Source organism: Giraffa tippelskirchi, chromosome 13 (genome assembly GCF_054371585.1).
Source record: "Giraffa tippelskirchi isolate mGirTip1 chromosome 13, T2T-mGirTip1v1.2.pri, whole genome shotgun sequence".
NCBI classification, from domain to species: domain Eukaryota; kingdom Metazoa; phylum Chordata; class Mammalia; order Artiodactyla; family Giraffidae; genus Giraffa; species Giraffa tippelskirchi.
Genome location: NC_137287.1, coordinates 108,696,919 through 108,718,061, shown reverse-complemented (window position 1 = coordinate 108,718,061; position 21,143 = coordinate 108,696,919). Strand labels below are relative to the sequence as shown.

The window sequence follows — 21,143 nt, the reverse complement described above, 5'->3', positions numbered from 1 at the left end:
TGGTCAAAAGTATATAAGGCCTTGATAAGACTAGTGAGGGGGGCACACTCTGTCCCACTTCTGATGTCTATGTCAGAAGCTTTCTCTGTCCCTTTTTATACTTTAGTAAAACTCTGCTACACACACACACACACAAAAGAATGGGCAGAAAAAGTTCACCACTTGAATTTAGCAACATGGAAGTCATCAGCCAACACTGATAAGAGCAGTCAGTGAAGTGAAACCAAAAGGGGGGGGGGCGGGGCGGGGCAGAGACTAGAGATTGATGAGCATAGGCCATCTGTTTAGAATGTCCAGCTATACACAACAGAGAAATGAGACAACAGCTGGAGGAAAGTACCAGGCCAAGCAAAAAAAATTTTCCCACATAGGAAAAAAATATGTATTTTTATGCTATGGAAAATGACCCAGCAGCGGAGGGGGGGCGGAGAAACTGGAGATGCAGGAGAAAAGGGGAGAACTGTTGGAGCAGTGCCCTTGGGTGGGTAAGAAGAAATAGGCTTACTAGGCTAAGGGGCTGCTTTAGGAAACAGCATGCTCATCCACAGAAACAGGAAGAAAAGTCAGCCAATGTTTATCATTTGTTTTGCCCAGCCACATACAATTGTGAGTGGCGGCCGCCAGGAGCTGGGGAGTGGGTAGGGACAGTGAGTTGTTACTTTAATGATAGAGAGCTTCAGTTCTGCAAGATGGAACGAGTTCTGGAAATTGGTTGCACAACGTGAATGTACTCAGCGCTTCTGAATGGCACACTTCAGAATGGTTAAGATGGCAAGTATTGTTAGGTGTATTTCACCATAATTAAAAATCAAAATAAATAAATAATTTTAAAAAGTCATGTAAGTCCTTTAAGTCAGTGAAAACAGAGAAATGCAATTACACACACTGCTAATTTTATGTTAACTTGTTTTCAATTTTGCAGATTGTGATTCAAAAAGTTAGGTTTTCCCAGGAGACTATAGAGTGAAGGGGAAAAAGAGCAAAAGGCACTGAGGGTGTGTGTGAAGAGTGATTATAAACACCCGAAGCCGAGTAACAGAGAACACGAGGCCAGGAGGGGGCTAAAGGCTGGGAAAAGGTGGAAAGATCAACAGCCTGTGGGCTCAACAGGTTGTTCAATCCAGTGGGTTTGACTGCTGGGGTCAGGGAAGTAGAGAGTGAGCCAAGAGGCCGTGCTGTGTTCTCCAGCTAACCCACTCCTGCCTGAAGGTATTCCCGCCCCCTCTGTCTGGGTAGCACTGCCTTCCCTCACATCTCCTCACAGCTTGCTTCCTGAATGAGGAGGGGGAGTTCACGCTCACTCCTTCCTCTGGACTGACCACGCATAAAGCAGGAAGAATGTCAGCTGCCCCTCTCTGTTTAATTGGGGGTGATCATCACAAGGGCAAGATGATATGATTAACAATACAAACCCGGGGTTCTCGGCACTGAAGAACCTCGAGGGGGTGTCGCAGGGTACAGGGTAAAAATCATGACACTGAGTCATACTTTATTTTTTTGTTAACACGGTCATGAGTTTAATGCTTCCCCCTTCTTTGCCCTTCTGCACACAGTTTGTACCCTGGTTTCAAAAGACCTTACCTGAGCTGAGTACCACAGGCTGTGGCACGCTAGCATTTCTGCAATAATTTAGAGTCACTATTCAAGCTCAGACTATGCCAGCAGCTCCTTTGTTCAGTCTGTGAGTTATGTTTGCAAATCTCAAGACAATAGAGAACCTGGCCCCAGGTGGAAGGTCTGTATCTGCAGACGCTGGCATGTCCTGGGGTCTGATGCACTGGAGATATGTTCCCCCTCCCTCATCCTTCACCCGACCTCTAACTTCTCACCTGTTATTTTTTCCAAAAGAGAAACGTCTTGCACTTCCTGGGGTAAAGAAGCAATTTTCTGTCGGACAGTAGCATCCCCTGATGCAGCATTTTCTAGGTCTTGCAAAGCTTTGATCAGCTCCTCAGTCTGTACAAGGAAAACACAGACAACACTATCCATGAAGACATGTGGGGATGTGGGGTTTAGAGAAACTTAGCTGGAGTTCAACAATGTGAAGGCGAATTTCAAAAATGATCATCCCTGACATTTAAAAAAGAACCACTGTCCTTACCCAGAGTGTCTACTGAATCAGTGATACGAATTCTAAGAGAATGCACACAGTATTTCTAAGTACGAGGCAGAACACAAATGAAATTCTACGTAACTGTGAAAAAGAATTTTTTTTAAAAGAGTGTGTTTTTGGCAACTTAAGAAAATGGAATCTGGTTTACATTGCTTAGTTTCAAAGGATGCATGATCTCTAGTACAGAACGGCCTCCAGTTTACAGTAAAGGAACACGTATCAAATGCCCTAGCATCCTGTGTGCTGACTGACTAAATGAAAGGACACTACCTACTTCAATTCCTTCCTGGATTTGCTCTACAGAATGAATGTCACAAAGATGATGTTTTTGATTTCGGCAGCCACTACCAAAATTAAATGTGTCAAGCTCATTAATTATAAACAAAGAGGGAAGAAAACAAACAAACAAAAAAACCACAAACCAAGAATGCATATTCTGTGTATACCAAAAAAGGGTTTTTTAGTTGTCAGGGAAACATACAACACTGACAGGTTAGCTAGTTCACAATGACCCCCAGAGTACCATAGAGATGGCAGTCAGGTTATCCCGAAAGCTGGTCATTTGGGCTGTTCTCTTGAAAGTTTTTAAATGCAAATATACATGGCCTAACACTGTTTTCATTTAACTCCCAGGCTAATTTGACATCTTAACATAACACAAATCAGACATGCTTTCTATTCACACAGGCCTTAAGTACACCCATGTATAATAAAATAAAGCTGCTTCAGGCAGAATGAGAGGCAGTGCAACTCAGTGAAATGAGTAGGCGCTTTGAATTCAGCCAGGCCCAGATTCAATTAAAACACTGAGCAGGTTACTTAATTTGTCGCCTTGAGACTCACTTTCTTTGGCTGTAAATGAATACATAAATAAACAAACAGCTAAAATGAACCAACCATACAGAGTTCATGAACTAACTTACATGAGGGGATCAAACAATGCAAATATATGGCTAAAAACTCAGTAAATGCTAGCACCTGGTTTAATATTTAAATAGGCTACGGTGTGGCAAATTTGCTGTTGCTACACAGACTATCCTTAGATACTAACATGTTGTTTACTTATAAGACAAGCCATGGTTGAGGACTTTTGAATGTCTTTGTAATATCTACCGCTTTACAAAAACTACTTTTAAAGAATATTTTAAATTTCTAGGAGTGAAAAAAGGCCAAATACAAGTACTCTGTAAAACACAAATTCATCCCAGAGTCGAGGCATGCAAAGACAAAATCAAGCTTGCTTCACTATGTGGATCCTGCACCCAGTGCCAAGAGCTGCCCTCTGGTGATTCCATACTATTGATCACTAGCGCCACCTTGTGGCCAGAATCTTCAACTAGGGGTCACTTCAAGCCCTGGGCCCTATGCTCTTGGGGGGGTCAAGACATACCAAGAGAGGTCCTGCAGAAGGATCTTGTGGAGAGTAGCTTCCAGGATAGTCATCATCCTCCTCCTCTTGTATTTGCTGAAAAGTTCGCTTCAGAGATTTCTTCTCCTCTGTTGCTAGAGGAAAGAAAAAAGTGACACATGTGGGTCACCGCAGCCTGAACAGGTAGGTCAAATGCTAAGCACAATGGGTCACAAGTAAAAAAGGGTGGAAGGGTGTACCTTTCCAGAGATGGATTAACATTAACCCTAATGGCACTTATTTTCAAGTGGTGGTCATTCCGTACATTATTGAGAAGAGTCAAAATGGCCTCAGTTGGTATCTCAGATTGACTCACTGGAAAAACACCATCAGAAAAAAGCATCTAAAAGTGAAACTTACCAAGCTAACACATTTCACTAAAAACCTAATTATCTTTAAAAGAAAAATAAAAGTTAACAGGCAAAGTAAAAAGGTAACAAACCTCATCAGAAAATATAATGAAGCAAGCCAATGTGTGCAAAGGTCTGTAGAGACTATACTGTGTGTACAATGAGAGACTTTTCACTTTCTGGGATCATTTCAGAAAATAAATAGTAGAGAGAGACCCATCGATAAGGCTGTGTCAAAAAGCTCTAAAAACAACTTTAAATCTTTAAATCAATCCTTTAAGAACAAAACAAACCTAGTTTTACCTTAAAATTTAAAGTAACCATTGCTGAGCAAGATGATACTACTGCAAGGAAGGACTTAAGTCAATATTTTAAAATTAACCACTTTTGAGGCTAACGGGTTACATTTTTTAATTATCTGCACCATGTGCTCTTAAATTTTTATGATGGATGTATTAATTCCAAAATCATTCCTTTTGCATTAAATTGGACAATACAAAATCAATGCCAAACAACGAGGGACATACAGCTAAATGAGAAATTCAAGTTTGGGAAGTAAAGAAACTACTGGATGCCTAGCATGTCCCAGGCATTCCAACAGTTTCTTTACAGTTGATCCTTTCAGCAGGTCTAAGGTGTGCTATGTCTCCATTTTACAGGTGAGAAAATGAAGACCCAGAGAGGCTAAATAACTCATGGAATGGTGGGATTTCAACATCTGTGTTCTTTCCACTGAACTCAACCTAAACTTACTCAGTGCCACACAACTATCCTCTCATCTTGTCAAGTGAGAGGCACCATGGACCTGCCTCAGAACTCTGTGAGTTAAAAACAGGACACGGATACCTCCTGCTTAATTCAACATTCTCTTCTGGAACCCAGGATGTAGCTCCTGTTCTCTACCTTACATATTAACTGAGCAAACTATGTTTGACGTGAAAGACAAGTCAATATCATGGGTTTCATTTTTTTTTCTTAATGTTTTGTTTATTCTACTAAAGAAGAGAAACAGCAGCATTTGTATGACGGGCAGTCCTGCCTTCGCACTATTCTATTATGCACAGATTTATTACCACGGTTTGGTTAAATGACACCATTCCCCCAACAACACACTTTGTATTTCAGTTGTCATGGCGTATTTACTCGAAGTAACTGCATCAACAACAAACCTTGCTGCTAACTTCGGTCCACAAATCACTACGTAAATAACAGAAGGGCATCATGATTAGTGACCGCATCACTTCTTTGAAGGTCTGTAATTGGTCACTGTTATTCAGTTCACACATAGGCAACAAAGTCTCCCAGTGCCAAAATCCACATGACATTTTATAAAAATAAATAATCAAAACAGGGAACTGACTGACAAAGATGAAAGAGCAACAAAGAAACTAAAACTAAAATTAATGCTGGAAATGAAATTTGCACAAAACATAAATGGGGCTGTACAAGAGACAGCTGGCTGTAGGGATGCAAACCCTTGTCATGTTCTTCAAGAGACTCTGGATTCATAGCAAAAGGGAACTTAGTGAAGGCCAACTTATCAACGTAAATGAAGAAAGTGGCTGTGATGAAAAGAATGACAATGTCCTAGAGGAAGTGATGCTGACAAAATTCACTTTAGAGGAACGCTTAATGGATACTTCACAATACTGAAAGCACAAAGGAAAAAATGTTGGAAACTGATCCAAAGTTAGGAAGGAGTATGACAAAGATGGAAAAGATGCAACAAGCTTTGTTCAAACCACTCTTGGTAAGTCAGTTACAGAGAAATACACATTGTAACTCATGTTTCTAATTTATGTTAAAACATGCTAAATAAGTCTTTATTTTACTTTCTTGTTTTCTTATACAATTGTGATAAACAGTGAGTTTTTCTTTGACAAAAAAATTTTAAAAGTTACAGAACAATTGTAATTTTCCCCATTGATTATTAAGATCACTCTGCATGGTATTCAACTTGACCAGTCGCATTCACAGTCCTGCACTATGCAAAGCAAGGATGGCTGTATTTTTCAAACAGAAAATCTATAAGGCTATAATTTGCATATGAAATATATAGCAGTACTTTGCACAAAGTGGCTGCCTAAGTAGTGTGTAGCGTGTGGTATGACCCTGTCAGCATTCAGTCACTACAGAATCAAAGTGGCTATGTTTGATTAGTAGCCACAAGAATTTAAGCACAGGAGCAAAAGAGAATTTATAGTATTGTTCTGTTCACTTCCAAACACCTAGAAGAGAATGCTGAAAAAATAACTGTTAAAGACACTAAAGAAGGTAGAAAAAATTATAAAACTTGAGTCCTTCAGTTTTTCAACTCTCATACAGAAATTATTATATATAAAAGCCACATACCACTGAACATCTCAGGACACTCGGAATCACTGAATTCTGATAGTGGAAGCCCTTACACATACCTATGTCTTTGCTTTCCCCACTGCTCTCCAACTCATTTTTCATAAGAATGTCAAGGCCCACCAGCTGAGGTTTCTCTAAAGCCAGAGAGCTTGTTTAGTAAGTCTGGGTCCTACAGCAAAAGCTTTCTGTCTCCTAAGCAGGAGTTCTTGTTGTCACTCACAGCAATGCAAAACTGAAATCAAACTGATGACAATTTTAGGGCTGTTTCCGCCCTTCACATCCTGATGGAAGAGGGTGTAATAGGAATTAACCATCATCATCCTATGTTTCCAGTTCTCTCCTATCTCCACTTAGACGACCTGCTGGAAATAAATTATTTATCATTTCCCCCAGAGGGCTCCACCCTTCATGAGCTATCTAGTTCCATTATGAACACTTTCACTGGCTCCATCTTCCAAGTACCATGCCTTGGAGAACAGCAGAGTCTCTCCCCAAGTCCCAACTTATAACAGATTCCACACCTGTGAGGAATTCTTCCATATGTCCTCTTTCTGCTTCTTCCCAAAGCCTCTTATCAGCCACCTGTCCTTTCTCATGCCTCATCCAGACCGCTATCCCAACTGCATCCTGCCTCTTCCAATCACTCCTTCTCCAACATGGACTATAATCTCTCTCTTACTAAATAAAGCTGAAAAAAATAAAATAAAATAAAATAAATAAAGGTGAGCTCTCGCCCCATCAGGCCTCTATTCAAGACCCTGGAAAGGCTACCAAGATTCAGTCTACTTGGTAATGAATGGGAGTGGCAGCATCACTCTCAGCTCTCCCTTTCAACTGTCACCGTCTCCCTCTAACCCCATGGGCCTCTCTTTGAAAGCACTTGGCCCTGCTTCTTTGGATGGCCGTTGATACAAAGCTTCAGTACCTTATTCCTTTACACCCCTACGATGCTCAGGAAAGTGTCAACACATCTGTGCCTGAAACCTCTGGAGGGCAGAGGAAGCACAGTGCTTGGAAAGCCCCGGTGCTGTGCCACAAATGACCATTCCCGCTGTGCTTTACACGAACCGGACTCTCCTCTGCTCATGTGCAAAGTTAGCAGTGAGGAAGCCCAGAATCCTCAATCGAGTCACACAGCCATTAAAACGACCCAGGCATCTGCCAGGCCCGTTCCTGTGTGGATTTCAGATCAGGCACCTTCCGCTATCCATTCGGCTCTGACCACCGCAGCTCCACTCATCGCCCTTTCACGCCCTCACTCACTCTGTTCATAGGCAGGGCAAACACCTCGGGGGCCAAGTTCCTTCTGTCCTCATCTTGCACACCCTCTGTTCTATCCTCCAACTCAGTCCCGTGTCTCCAGGGGGCCCTGCACTCAGCTAACCATCAAATGCTCTGGTGACCAAAGGGTTTGTGGTATGCTTCTTAGAGACCTGACTATGATAGACTTTCCAACACTAAAACTAATTCTAAGGCAAAAAGTTAGCCCGAAGGGTCCCCAATCGCATTAGAAAATGCAGTCATCTACCCAAAAAGCTGGACCTTCTAAAGATCTAAAGATCTAAAAATTTCTAAGATTAAAAAAAAGAAAGAAAGAAAGAAAAAAAACCCACCGATTTTATATTACTTTTATAATGAAAAAAGAATTAGAAAATACTATTTCTAACAGCTCCCTCATTCTTTGTTCCCTCCCTGCAAAATAAGGGAGTTTTCTTTTAAAAGCACATTAACTTCTACTTGTGGGGATAAAGAGATGTGCAGCAAACCAAGGGCTGATACTCAAGGCACAGTTCTGAAAGCACCCGACCCATCTCATCTCACTGGACTGAACTGCCAGGTCCAGACCCGAACCCAGGAAGCTAAGCCTAGAGTGTGTGCTCTGAACCACCATGCTTTCCAGCCTTGCACAAAAGCCCAGGGACTGAAAATACTAACAAGACTCTTGCTACTTTTGCTATTGGCTTGTATTTAGAAACTCAGAATATTAGATATTAGAACTGGGGGGGGGGGGGGGGGGTGTGCCACAAAGAAGTCATGTGATCACATTAATAACTTCATACCTACATGATCTCAAGTAATCCTCACACAAGCCTATGAGGTACTACTATTAATAGCCACACTGTACAGTGAGGGACCTGGGCTCAGAGAGGTCAAAGGCCAGGCCCAAGGTCACGCAACTTGCAAGTGACAGAGCCAGGATTCATACTCTGGAAGTTTGCTTTCAAACCCTTGCCCTGAATAGCTCAACTATACTAAAGGTCCAGGGAAGTTGAGTGACCTACTCCTGAATTCATACCCTAATTCAAGTCTACTGAATCCATGTGCTTGCAAGGAAAAGTTATGGTGTGAAGAAAATACGTTTAGACCTACTTATCAATTGCATTTACTTGGACAAAATTACTCTATCCTTTCGAGTTTTAATACTGTCATCTAAAGTACAAAACCAAATATATATCCTTAAGTACCTAAAATAAATTAACAGGAAAAGAAGCCAGCAGAGAGACTGGAGCTGAATAAATGCTACTTCCTTTGTATCTCCCTTTCTTTCCAAAGTCTACAACTATTGGATACTGTGTGATTTATGAGGGACTCAAGTAGATGATGAAGTTCCACCCAGACAAGCAACGGCTTGAGTATTCCCAAGAACAGAGAGACAACTTTAGAATCCCTGGGTCCTGTACCTGGGAGACAGGCGAGAGAGTCAATTCCTAGGCAGGTTGATAAGAAGTCCAGGGGTCCCCGAGGAGAGAAGGGTCTGGGGTTCTTGAGGAGGAGATAGGGGTCTGGAATTCTCAAAGAGGAGGAAGGAACAAACATCTTTTTTTTCTCTGCATTCCTTAATCCTAGTCACATAGAACGTTTTTTTCTTTAAGCCCAGAACTAATAATTACACAACGAACAACTCAGTTTAAACTCTACTAAGGATTATATAACAACAACATATCCTGCTTGAGGACAGTTTCTCCTTCCTGAAAACCTTCTGGCTAATCCTGTTATCTTAAAATGTAAATTGTGGGAGGGGGCCTGCTAAAATTTTCACAAACTTGAGACATTCTTTTGATTTATTGTAATAATTAAAAAGTATGAAACTCCCTTGCTAACACTAGCAAGGGGGGCACTCTCATCCCCCTTCTGATGTCTATGTCAGACGCTTTCTCTGTCCCTTGTCTTACTTTAATAAAACTCTGCTACACAAAAGCGCTCGAGTGATCAAGATTACTCAAGATTAGCTGGTCTTGTAGCTAAATCTTCTTCGGAGATCACCCTAAGCTATCACAGGTATATAAATTCAAGAAAAGTCCAGTTCTAAAAATTCCTAAACTCACACATTCTAAAAGATTAGAACTGCCAAAGTTCCACAGGAAAATTTTTATTCCAAGGGTAAACTCTATAAAGCTGTCTGCAGACAAAGAATTACTTATGAATTAACACTGCAATATAAATGGGCTATTTAAATTTGGAAATAAGCTTCTGGAAAAACTCATCAACATTCTGAAAGGACTGTGTAAAATATTCTGGTAACTGAAGTCTGAAAAAGACAGTGAGAAGACAGTGAGTTAGCTGAGACGAATACACACATTGGAACCTTTTGATACGTGTTTTCATCTTACAAACTAGAGAAAGAGAAATTATCTTTGGATCAGCATCATCCTCCACAGTAAAGGAATACTGCCTCTATTGTTAATGTCTAGACACTTGGGAAAAAAAAAAAAATCAGAAACCTCATGGAGCTATTTTCAAACCTACTGCCACCACCAATCCCCCAGTTAGTCTGACTGCTCCCTGAGTGTAGAACTATTTCTCACTACTCTCTGCTCTTTCCTATACTGTCTAGCAGAGCTGTTTACTCATAGCATATGTCTGGCAAATGTTTGCTGAATTGAAATTCAACACTTGGCTTCAAACATCATCTTTCAGAGCTCTCCTACTTGCCCAAAGGTGTTTTTAAGAAATCAGCACTGTTTACCAATGAACTTGAAGTCAGAGGAGAGAAAAGAATGCTGGATAATTCCCCAACGCTGTCCAGAACACCTCCAAAGGACACAACACAAACACGGCCAGAATCCAAAGTAGGAAATATCTTGCTTTTCAGAGTGACCCCAAAATTGTCTTCTGTCAACTCCAAGTGAAACAACAATGATCTGCAGTCTGAAAGCACTTACGCCATTCTTAGCAAGCCTCTAACTTCTAGTTTCACAGGAAAGTTACTCTACCTTAAAACACATATAAACTCAGATCTGGAAGGGATCATGAAAGGTATACAATAAAGAGTTGCTAAATGAATTATATCATCACGTATGCTAATCATGGTTAAATTCTATTGCAGATGCATGTACAAAGTAACAGAGGAACAAGGAGGGAATTGGCTACATGTGCCCAGACAAGCTGGCAAAGATGTCAGAATGAGAGTAGCATTCTTGAAGAGTAGGTTCACCACGTACAAGGGGCAGAAAGACATTTTAGGCAGAGGTAACAGCAGATGCAAAGGAAGGGGAACCACAGAGCATCCAGAGGGGAAATTGTTACGAATGGCCAAAGAATATGGTACATGTGAGGAAACGGGAGAAGAATCTGGAAAAGTAGACTAGCTCACATGATAAAGAGAACACCATGCCAGGACTCAGACTTGATCCTCCAGGCAATGGGTATATATGCAGTCACGTCAGAGCTGTGCCAACCAGAATTCAATCACAACTAACCAGAAGCCAAAGAACCACACAATGTTTGATCTTACTCCTCTTCAAAAGAAAAAACAACATAGCTTTTAAGAAGGACTCAGCAAAATTCACATACATGCATGTACAGATTACCTGAGGATATTCTTGGTTCAGTAAAGACCAAAACTAATTTTTGATGACAGCTGACACCCATCAAAAGTACGTCCCCAAACCACATGAATATTTAATGAAACTGAGTTCCAAAAGGGCTAAAGGACTTATTCAAGAGCTTATAGCAGTTAACGGCAAAGCTAGGACAAAATCTTACCCAGGGTACTTCCTAGTTCCCTAGAACTCTAAACAAGTTTGTTGTTCCTTTCCCTTGTGCAAGGAAAGTCTCAGAAAGGCAGGAGCGAACCAAGGAGAACAGTGAGCAAAAGGCAGGGTACGAGATGATGAATAACATGAATACTAGAACCAGGCTTACACGCTGCAAGCACTACATAAATTCTCACCATCATTTATGATCATCTCTCTCTGAAGAATCATACAATCGCTGGTGGTTCACAGCAACCCCCACTGAAGCTTTTCATATTTGATTCGAAAGTAGGCAAAGACCAAGAGCTGTAAGCATGTGGTGATGTCTCTACCTTTGGGGGGAGGGCTCTTGGAGTCCTCCATAGACAGCTTCAGCTGCTGGATGAACTCGCCGCCATACACACTTCTTTCTTGCCAGATGTTCAGCAATCTTTCTAAAGGTTTTTTACAGCCTTCATCTGCCTCTCTGCCCAGAAAAGATGAAAAGATATATACAAGCTTAAGATTTTTTATTTTTAATTAGGACAGATTTACTTAAAAAAAAAAAACAAACAGAAAACACCCACAACTGACTACATGATTTACATATTTAAAAACAGAAGAAAGAGTAAAGTACATACTGTAATTAATGGATACTCAAAACTTCACCAGAAATTATATTCTTCCTGTGGTGTGTAGGGAAGAGAGAGGTATTATGTTACCAAAGTAATCTGTGTCTTTTATCCTCTTTGAAAGGCAAATAGGGCAAAAGCCAAAGGCTCATTTTCACTGACAGAAAATTATCAAAACCCAATCATATCAATTGTGACAGCTTTCTTTTTAGAATGCACTAACTTAAATCTAGTGCCAGACACACAGCTGGAAAATTAAAGCAGGCCAAAACTTTTTAGGATGAGAAAAAAAACGATTAAAATCAAATGTTTAAAATGGGGAATACATTTGTAACAACTCATCAGTACTAACACACCAACACCTCTAGCATGCACAAATACAATTGCACACATATATATGTCAAGACTAATCTCAACTTTATACTCACTACTTCATAATTATTTTCATTCCTTGCTAGGTCTACCTTCCAGGTTCACACAAAGGTGTTGAGCAGATAATCTTAGAACATACAGTTCTTGTTATTTATATCTGAATGAAAGAAGCTAGATAGTTTTATTCTTGACATATTACTCTTCTTAAAACAGACCATTTTTCAGGGTAATGACCATAGCTCACACTCAGCATTAGATAGTTGTTTACCATAAAGTGTCAGACAGCAAGTGGAAGCATGGGGGGAAGACTTTTTGAAAGGAAAACAAATCCTCTCACCATCCGCTGCGTCATTGTTCTGTGCTGTGAAGCACTGAGGGCCTTTACACAAGAAGAGATACCTCGACATCTTAGCACCTAAGTCAATAGCTTTAACAGGAACCTCAAAAAGTGGTGAGTGAAAGTCACTCAGTCCTGTCTGACTCTGCGACCCCATGGATGGTAGCCCCCCCAGGCTCCTCTGTCCAGGGGGATTCTCCAGGTAAGGATACTGGAGTGGGTTGCCATGCCCTCCTCCAGGGGGTATTCCCAACTCAGGGAAGTTGGGAAGTCCTGCATTGCAGGCAGATTCTTGACCAACCGAGCCACCAGGGAAGCCCTCCATACCAAGTTCAACTTAGGTGGGAATTTCACCCACCACCAGCCCTGACAACACTTTTAAAACTTAAAAGATGAGCCGAGGTTTTGGCCTCATCTGGTCAGACTGTATTACTTACAAATTATTAGTGGCAAGTTTCGCTAAACTGGGGAGTCAAAGTACTAACTAAATCAGGATACATGCAAAATTAATTATTCTTTTGTTCAGCCTTTTTTTTTTTTAAGTCAGAGGTCAGTATGAGGAAAGGGGAGGGAAACTTTCCACTGATAGCTTATAAAACTTAAAGATATGACCTTGATATTTATAATAAAAACATCTCTATCTTCAAAATACATCTAGAAACAAATTACTTCTCTTTCTCTGCTATCAGCCTGGTCCAAGTCACCACCATTTCTTGTCTAATGACTACAGCAGTCTCATTACTAGTCTCCCTGCTTCCAGCCTGTCCTCCAATCATCTATTTCCAAGTTTTAAAACTCCAATCCTAAATGTCTTGTGAAGGCAGTTCACATCACTTTCTTTCTGCAAACTTTCAACAGTTCTTCCCATTCTCCCTCAGAAGAAAAGTGAAAGGCCTAATAAGGCCGACAAACCCCTTCTCAGCCCAGCCCATCATTTCCCTGACCTCACCTCCTGTCCTCACCCTCCCATCCCTCCCCAACAGCTCCCTGGCCCTCCTGCCTCAGGGCCTTTGCACTTCACCTGGAACCACATTACCCGACATGACTGAGGCCCAGCAATGCCCCTCTGCTCTCCTCCTTCAGGTGGGTCTGTTCACACAACACCTTTCCAACGAATCCTTTCCTAATCTTCCTATTTACAAGTACACTCCTTACTCCTGCTTAATTTTTCTCCACACTATTTAATATTTGGATGTGCTGTATGTACAGTTTCCCTGTTGTTTATACTCTTTCCATTCGAATGTAATTTTCACAAGGGCAGGGATGTGTCTTCCCTCCCACTGCTATATGCCAAGAATAAGCACAACAAATGCTGAATTGCAATGTTTTTAATAAAATTTTAGATAGGTTTCAGTAGGCCAGACAATTAGTTAGCTTTCAAAGACCATTTTACGACATGAAGGTCATTCATGTCAGATGTCAATTCAATTAAATATTCATCTACTCATTCATTGGGGTTTATGAAATATTGTGCTGGGAATACACTGAACAAGGTCTAGGTCCTCACCTCTAGGGCTTGATACAGCAGCACCCCACCTCTCCATACCTTCACATTCTAGAACGCTCAACCATATTTTCTTCTCAGCACTTTGCTGCCACTGGTGAATGTGACTGTGTTCATGCTATCTCCACTAGCTTGAATGGTACCCCCAAAATGGAACAAGGTGAAGAACAGGAAGCTGTGAGTAATTCAGGAAGCTGAAGTGTATAGGGAGTGTGTGGAAACAGCAGAAGAAACTGGAGGGATAGAGACAGAGTGGCCTGAGATCATACAGGACCTTATTTCGTTGTTAAGTCGTTATGGCCTTTATCCTGGAGGCAACAAAGTCCCTAAATGTGATCAAATGTAGGCTTTAGAAAAATAAAATCATTTTAACTATTGTAACAACAAAACCACAACTAACCAGAGTTTAACTGGTTAGTATTTTAACATGACATCTATTCTCTTGGGGCTTCCCTGGAGGTCCAGTGGTTAAGAGTCTGCCTTACAATGCAGGGGATGTGGGTTCGATCTCTGGTAGGGGAACTAAGATCCCACATGCCAAGGGGCAACTAAGGCTGCATGCCGCAACTAGAGACTATGCACCACAAGGAAAGATCCTACTGATGCAATGAAGACAGCTCACAGCCAAATAAATAAATATATGTAGTTTTAAAATTAAACAAATAAATAAAATCCGTTGTCTGCAAATTTTCTTAAAAGAGAAACCAATCATGACAACAAATTCCTGTCAAGGATTTAGTTGAAAGGATTGTGAAGGACACCTACCCAAACACCACCCACCATTCCTGCGGCTGGTGGGTCGGTGCTCCATTAAGACTGATAGTAGGCAGCTGCAGTCTCACTATTGGACAGTGGATACTGATGCTCAAATCTGTTATCACCAAAAGATTTTCAAAAGGCATTCACCACTAAAGGCTAAAGCCAAAAGGGCACTAAAGTTTAATGAGTGAACTAATTAACCATGATAGACTGATTCCTTGAGCACCATAGTAAAACAAAGTTTTGCCACCTAAGGTCCAAAGACAGAGACACAACAGTCAAGCAATCTTTTTTTTACAGATGGGGCTTTGCTATAAGTAGCTCCAATGAAATGGAAGTCACTTTAGCACCTGAACTGGATACAACCAAAGCAATAAAATCATTTTATGACAGGAGGAGCTATCTTTTCAAGTTGTACTAATTCCATTCTAATTACAGATATTTAAGTGAAAAAACACCAAAAAACCCCTTGCCGTCTATCAATGAATAAACTGAGAGACAAGTATATATATAACTTATTTTGTGGAACACAACTTAGTATGTATCTTAATTCTAATTAATTATAAATTCAACCACTGAAAATCTGATCTAAAAAGTGAAAAGTATGTATTATACCCATGTGGGACTGCTGATTGAAGTGTCAGCTGGATACCTGAGGGCCCGCCAAGCCAGGTTACCGGTCTTCCTCTGCAGTTCTAAGGGCACTGCCTTCCTTGGTACACCCACTGCAGCTCGTGTGTTTCCCTCTTATCCCATGCACAGTAGGCCAATGGCGGGCCTACTCAGGACACAAATTCTAAGTACCCTCAGCACTTCCAAAAGCACCTCATGTAAGGGCAGAGCAGAAACAGTCCTTTGCAATTGTGCAGAAAACGTGATGGATAGGGAAGCCTGGCATCCATGCAGTTCATGGGGTCGCAAAGAGTCTGACATGACTGAGCGGCTGAACTGAACTGAGAAGAGAGTTAACACGGCAGGCCTGAGACTGCTGCCCTGAGAAAGGACTGCTCACAGGGCTGGCCCTTGACTGGCATCTGGGAACTTGGGTTTCAGATATGGTCCCATCACGTCCTAACGGATGAGGGCAGTTTACTGTGCTTGAACTGTACAAACAGTATGGTTTTATGCTGAATACCTGCTTTTCTTCTGGGAGTCTAGAATTTTGGTCAAGAGTACCTGTGATCAACCCCAACAAAACCCCTAGGTACTAAATCTCTAATGGGCCCCCCAGGTAGACAACACTTGGCATGTGCCGTCACAACTCAAAGTGGGAGGAATTGAGTATGTTGCGTGGGACTCCACCACCAATGGACTCCTGGGAGCTTATGCCTGGTCTCCTCTGGACTGCACCCCTTGCATCTTTTCCCTCTGCTAATTGTGCTTTATATCCTTTCACTGTAATAAATCACAGCCATGAACACAACTACACACCGAGTCTGGTGAGTCCTCCTAGCAAGTCACCAAACCTGCAAGTGGTCTTGGGGACCAATGACTGTTATAACAGGAAATATATAGGTATAGGGGGATAATTCCAAATTCATGTCTCCAGAAATTAATTTCCTACTGAGCTTCCAACTATTTCATCCATCCACCTATCTGGCATCACCTCTTGGAATATCTATTAGCCATCTCAAACTTACTATAGCCAAAACAAAATTCCTGATTTCCTCTACCAATTCTTTACCCCAATCTCCCTCACAGTAAGCAGGGCCATCCAGTCATCCATATACTCATGTCAAGAACCTAGAATTACACACTCTTTGACTTCTCTTTCCCCTCACTACCAGCTCCCACTTAATTCCCACAAATCTTATCGATTTTACACGGGAATGGGCCCCACAAATCTATCCATACACATTCAATAAAACTGTAATCTTCTCACCACTTCTGAGTCCTAGCCAGTGCCATCTCTAGCCCATGCAAGTGCAACATCCTCCATGCCCATGTCCCTGCCCTTTAATTCATTCTCCACCCCAAAGTGGAGGGATCCTAGAACAAAAGTAATTGGAATACATCATTCCTCTGCTTAAAATCCCTCACTGACATCCCATCAGGACAAAATCCTAACACTCTCCCAAGGCTTACAGGGCATATGTGACTGTCACTTGCCTACCTCTCTGGTTACTTAAACTGCTTTTCAAATTATATCTACTTCCAGGTGCTTGGGTTCCGCCTTGTAGCTTGTATGGTAAAGAATCTGCCTGCAAAGCAGGACACCCAGGTTCAGTCCCTGGGTGGGGAAGATCCCCTGGAGAAGAGAATGGCAACCCACTCCAGTATTCTTGCCTGGAAGTCCATGGACAGAGGAGCCTGGGGCGCTACAATCCAAGGGATCAAGGAGAGTCGGACACAACTAATCGACTAACATTTATTTACTTACAAGCTTGGCAAGCTTTCCCTGACTTGAGAGGTTTCCCTCCCCACCCTCCAGGTGGCAGGGGGTTTGAAGGAGGAAGTAGGAAATTATCATAAAGAGATTCCTAATCAATTCTAGTCAATATTAATAGGTCTATCTTTGTTCATTAATTGGCCACAAAAAAACAATACAGAGAGCATTTCTCATTGTTGATAAGGTGCCTCAGGATCACAGTGGAGTGGCTGGGCTTACTATCCTAATAATGGGGGTGGGAGTAGGGAGGGAACTTAGAAACGTGGGGATCTTGGAAATAATATCCAAACAGAACCTTAAAAGAACTAGAATAATGCAAAGAGGAAAGGTAACAGGCCTATTTTATTTTTTTTAGGATCAGGCCTATTTTCCCCACGATGCCATGGAATTTGCCAAGACATGTTTACAATGTCTCCTAGATAGGTTTTAAGATGAAACCAAGAAGAAAAGGAATTTTTAATCTTGGTATTGCTCATCCCTCTTCTCCCACCCCTTTCCTACTTATCCTTTTCTGATTTGGGGGCAGCTAATGATTACTGTTCAATGTTTAAGGGAAAATGTGTGTTATCCCTGTAGGAATTATTTTAGTCAATTTCCTATACTCTAAATTAGTTAAACTTATTCAGTGACTATTTACTGTATCCCTACTCTGTGCCAAGGCTGTGCAACAATGTTGCTCAGCTCTTGAGACACCACTGACATCAAGACTAAATGGTGTTACCTAAGCTATGTACGCCAGTAGCTCTATGCCAGACACTGCACTAGGTGCCTGGAACACAGCAAAGAACAAAAAAGAAACAGTCCTCTTCACAGAGTTTATAATTTAGTACACTCCCATGAATGAGCAAGGACTGTTGTTTTACTTTAACCTCACAACTCTAAGGAGTTAGGTGGTGATATCCCCTTTTAACCAATTATGAAACTCGGGTTCAAAAAGCTAAGTAACACATCCAATGCCACTCAGACAGGGTTGGAGGTAGAGCTACTGCCCACATCTAAGAAACTGTGAACTAAATCTCCTCAAACAAAGAAACTGCCTCTCTCCAATTTCAGACGGCTATTCTAGTAGTCTGTTCTAAGTTTATTCACTGTTATGAGGATTCCGTATGTTTTCAAGTTCCTAACACACTCTGCTTTTTCAGTAGCCATGTTCGCAAAAAAAGTCACTTGATGAACAAATATTTTGTTTCCATCTCTATAAAGCTAGATGTCATCTCTTAAAAATGTTTTGAATTTCTCATTCTTTCAAACTTTCCAAATCTTTCATGGAATGGCAAACTTATTTCCACACTTAAGGTCTTTCACTTACACTCTAGACCCTAGAACAGTTTTTGTTTAACCCACTAGTCTCCTCACTGCCAGTTTCCTTTGGCAAAGATGTTTACTTTCATACGTTTACTTAGTAACATTCTAGTGAAAAGTAGTTTTTCTTTGCTTCTTCTAGGCAGCTAAGTGTCAAAAGCAGTTTGCTTTTAAATGAATAAAAATGATTCGTAAAACTTTTAATGACATGTATAATTTCCATGATCTCAGCTATATGTATGCCCTACACTCCCATACTCTGTCACAAAACACAACAGTGGTAGAGACTTAATACGATAGAGCCAGAGAAACTTTTCACACTAATAATTACTATCTTTGCAGTTACAATAATGACTACTATTTTTAGTAAGTTAGACATCCAGACACCCAGAAGGAAGTAAATAAAAACAAAGGCACAAGCAACTAATTTCTTGCTAAATAGCATGGTTTCGTTACTGGAAAGTTCCCTTGTACAATTTAGCTTTGTTTTTTGACCATAAGCTAATGAGGTAACTCAGCCAAACCAAGGAAAATACCATATTCTAGAAATAAATTCAATAGTGAGTACATCTAGGAGAAAAGATGTGCTTCAAGCGCTAGACTGAATCCCTTCAATACAACAAAATATTTACGTGTCTGAGATAGTTCTCAAGCGCCCAGGCAAAATATAAAACCACAATTTGGTCTCTCCAACACTCTCTATAAAACACATCTCTTTTAAGTATGAAGTTGCTGAGTTACAAAGGGTATCACAAAAAAAGAACAAAAGGGAAAAAGTAATGCATTTAAAAATAAAACATACCTGGCAACATGAGAAAAAGCATCCACAAGGACAGATTCAAATTCCCTCGTGAATTCAGGTCCTTTCCTTTTACTGTTTTGAATGACATCGTTGGCTAAGTATAGAAAAGTAAGCTTTCTATTTGACTTGGCTGGAAAAAAGAAAAGATAATTTAGCATACACCAAGGAAATTCTCAACCCACCATTCTTTTGCCTTGCACTACTTCTAAAGAATACTAAGAATCCACTTGAGGTCTAGACTGAGGTGTGTCTAGTAAAATAGGACTGAGAATACACTTTTGAAAAAACAGGCAACAAGAAAAGCCATCTTAATTTTGGTGTTGTTTTAATCAGTGTAATTAATTGGCAATAAAAATGAAGATAATCAAAGAAGATTCCTAAAGGATAAGCAGTCAATATTCTCCAGTTCAGTTCAGTCGCTCAGTCGTGTCCGACTCTTTGCGACCCCATGAATTGCAGCACGCCAGGCCTCTCTGTCCATCACCAACTCCCAGAGTCTACCCAAACCCATGTCCATTGAGTCGGTGATGCCATCCAACCATCTCATCCTCTGTCGTCCCCTTCTCCTCCCGCCCCCAATCCTACCCAGCATTAGGGTCTTTTCCAATGAGTCAACCCTTCACATGAGGTGCCCAAAGTATTGGAGTTTCAGCTTCAACATCAGACCTTCCAATGAACACCCAGGATTGATCTCTTTTAGGATGGATTGATTGGATCTCCAAAGCAAGATTTTCATTTATTCTGTTGCAAAGATAAACATTTCTAACTCATTGTTGATTATCAAATATCACAGAATGAAAGACTGAGTTACGTTTCAATTTTAAAATAGATTCTTGTAATTTATGCTCCTGGACCAAGAATTTCTTTTTCAACAGTTCAATAACCATAATCAGTCAATGATACCAACTCTACAATCCAGAGGAATTTCTAGATGTACCCGTGGATATTTATCTTAAATAAAAATACATATTAATGCTACATAATCAGTGAAAATTTACACAGGTCTGAAATGTGGATATGCAAAATTATGGCTCCCACAAAAATTCTCTCTTATACCTTCTAAATGCAGCAGTCTCTATTATTCTACATGGCATCATATATTTAACCATAAAAATCTCATGCAATATGTCTGAGTTACAGTTGCTTAGGGGAACATATTGAATTTCCCGGCTTCTTTGCACATAACTTTTCAACCATGGAGTTACATCAATATCATTTTTGGTCCCAGTTTTCTTTTGTAAGAAATAAATAGTAACACCATCAGTTCAAAACATAAAGTTTTCTTCAACATCAAAGTGCCCGAAAAACTCAAGCAAGTCCTATGTCAAACTTTACACCCTGAATTACTAGTCCTTATTCCTTGCTCTGAGAAACCATTTCTGTTTCTTTTGAAATGCACACAGCATGCATAAATTCTGACACAGCAGGCATAAGATCTGACATTTTAAAATGTAGTACAGGAGAATAACTCAGGTAAAAACAAGATTTTTAAGGCACGTTATAGTTAAACTTATGACTTAAATAAGTGCTCATAAAATTAAACATGGATACACTGAACTGTATTAACCTTCTGGTAATAACCTAGTTTAGACGGCCAACTGATGAGAATATTGAAAACCTGGAGCTATCTTTAACTGTTCTAATGATTATTCAAAAGCAGAACATAAGCGTCAATAGTTTCAATGTGCCACTGTTGCAAAGCAAACCTTGTTCTAGGATACTGCAGCAAATTAAACTATCACGTTAACAACACCATGAAAGTTGAAGATTCAGAAGTAAAACAGAACTTAAACAAAGCAAATCGGACTAAGCGAAGGTTTACAAATTTGATATACTTTATGTCAAAAACAAAAAAGCCCAGAATC

General features: G+C 40.6%; 1 protein-coding gene across 5 annotated transcripts in view; it reads right to left on the bottom strand.

Moving 5' to 3' along the window:
* The window catches only part of RPRD1B (regulation of nuclear pre-mRNA domain containing 1B), a 56,774-nt gene that overhangs the window by 31,970 nt on the left and 3,661 nt on the right, over nt 1-21,143 (bottom strand). For 2 of the 5 annotated variants that reach the window (XM_081558819.1, XM_081558815.1), the window contains exons 2-5: nt 19,279-19,408; nt 11,535-11,668; nt 3,504-3,616; nt 1,830-1,956 (exon numbers count right to left, since the gene is read on the bottom strand). In XM_081558819.1, coding sequence (XP_081414945.1) covers nt 1,830-1,956; nt 3,504-3,616; nt 11,535-11,668; nt 19,279-19,408 — 504 coding nt within the window. Of the gene's footprint in view, nt 1-1,829; nt 1,957-3,503; nt 3,617-10,132; nt 10,149-11,534; nt 11,669-19,278; nt 19,409-21,143 lie in introns of all 5 variants that reach the window. The other 3 variants (XM_081558818.1, XM_081558817.1, XM_081558816.1) reach the window with 3 other exon arrangements.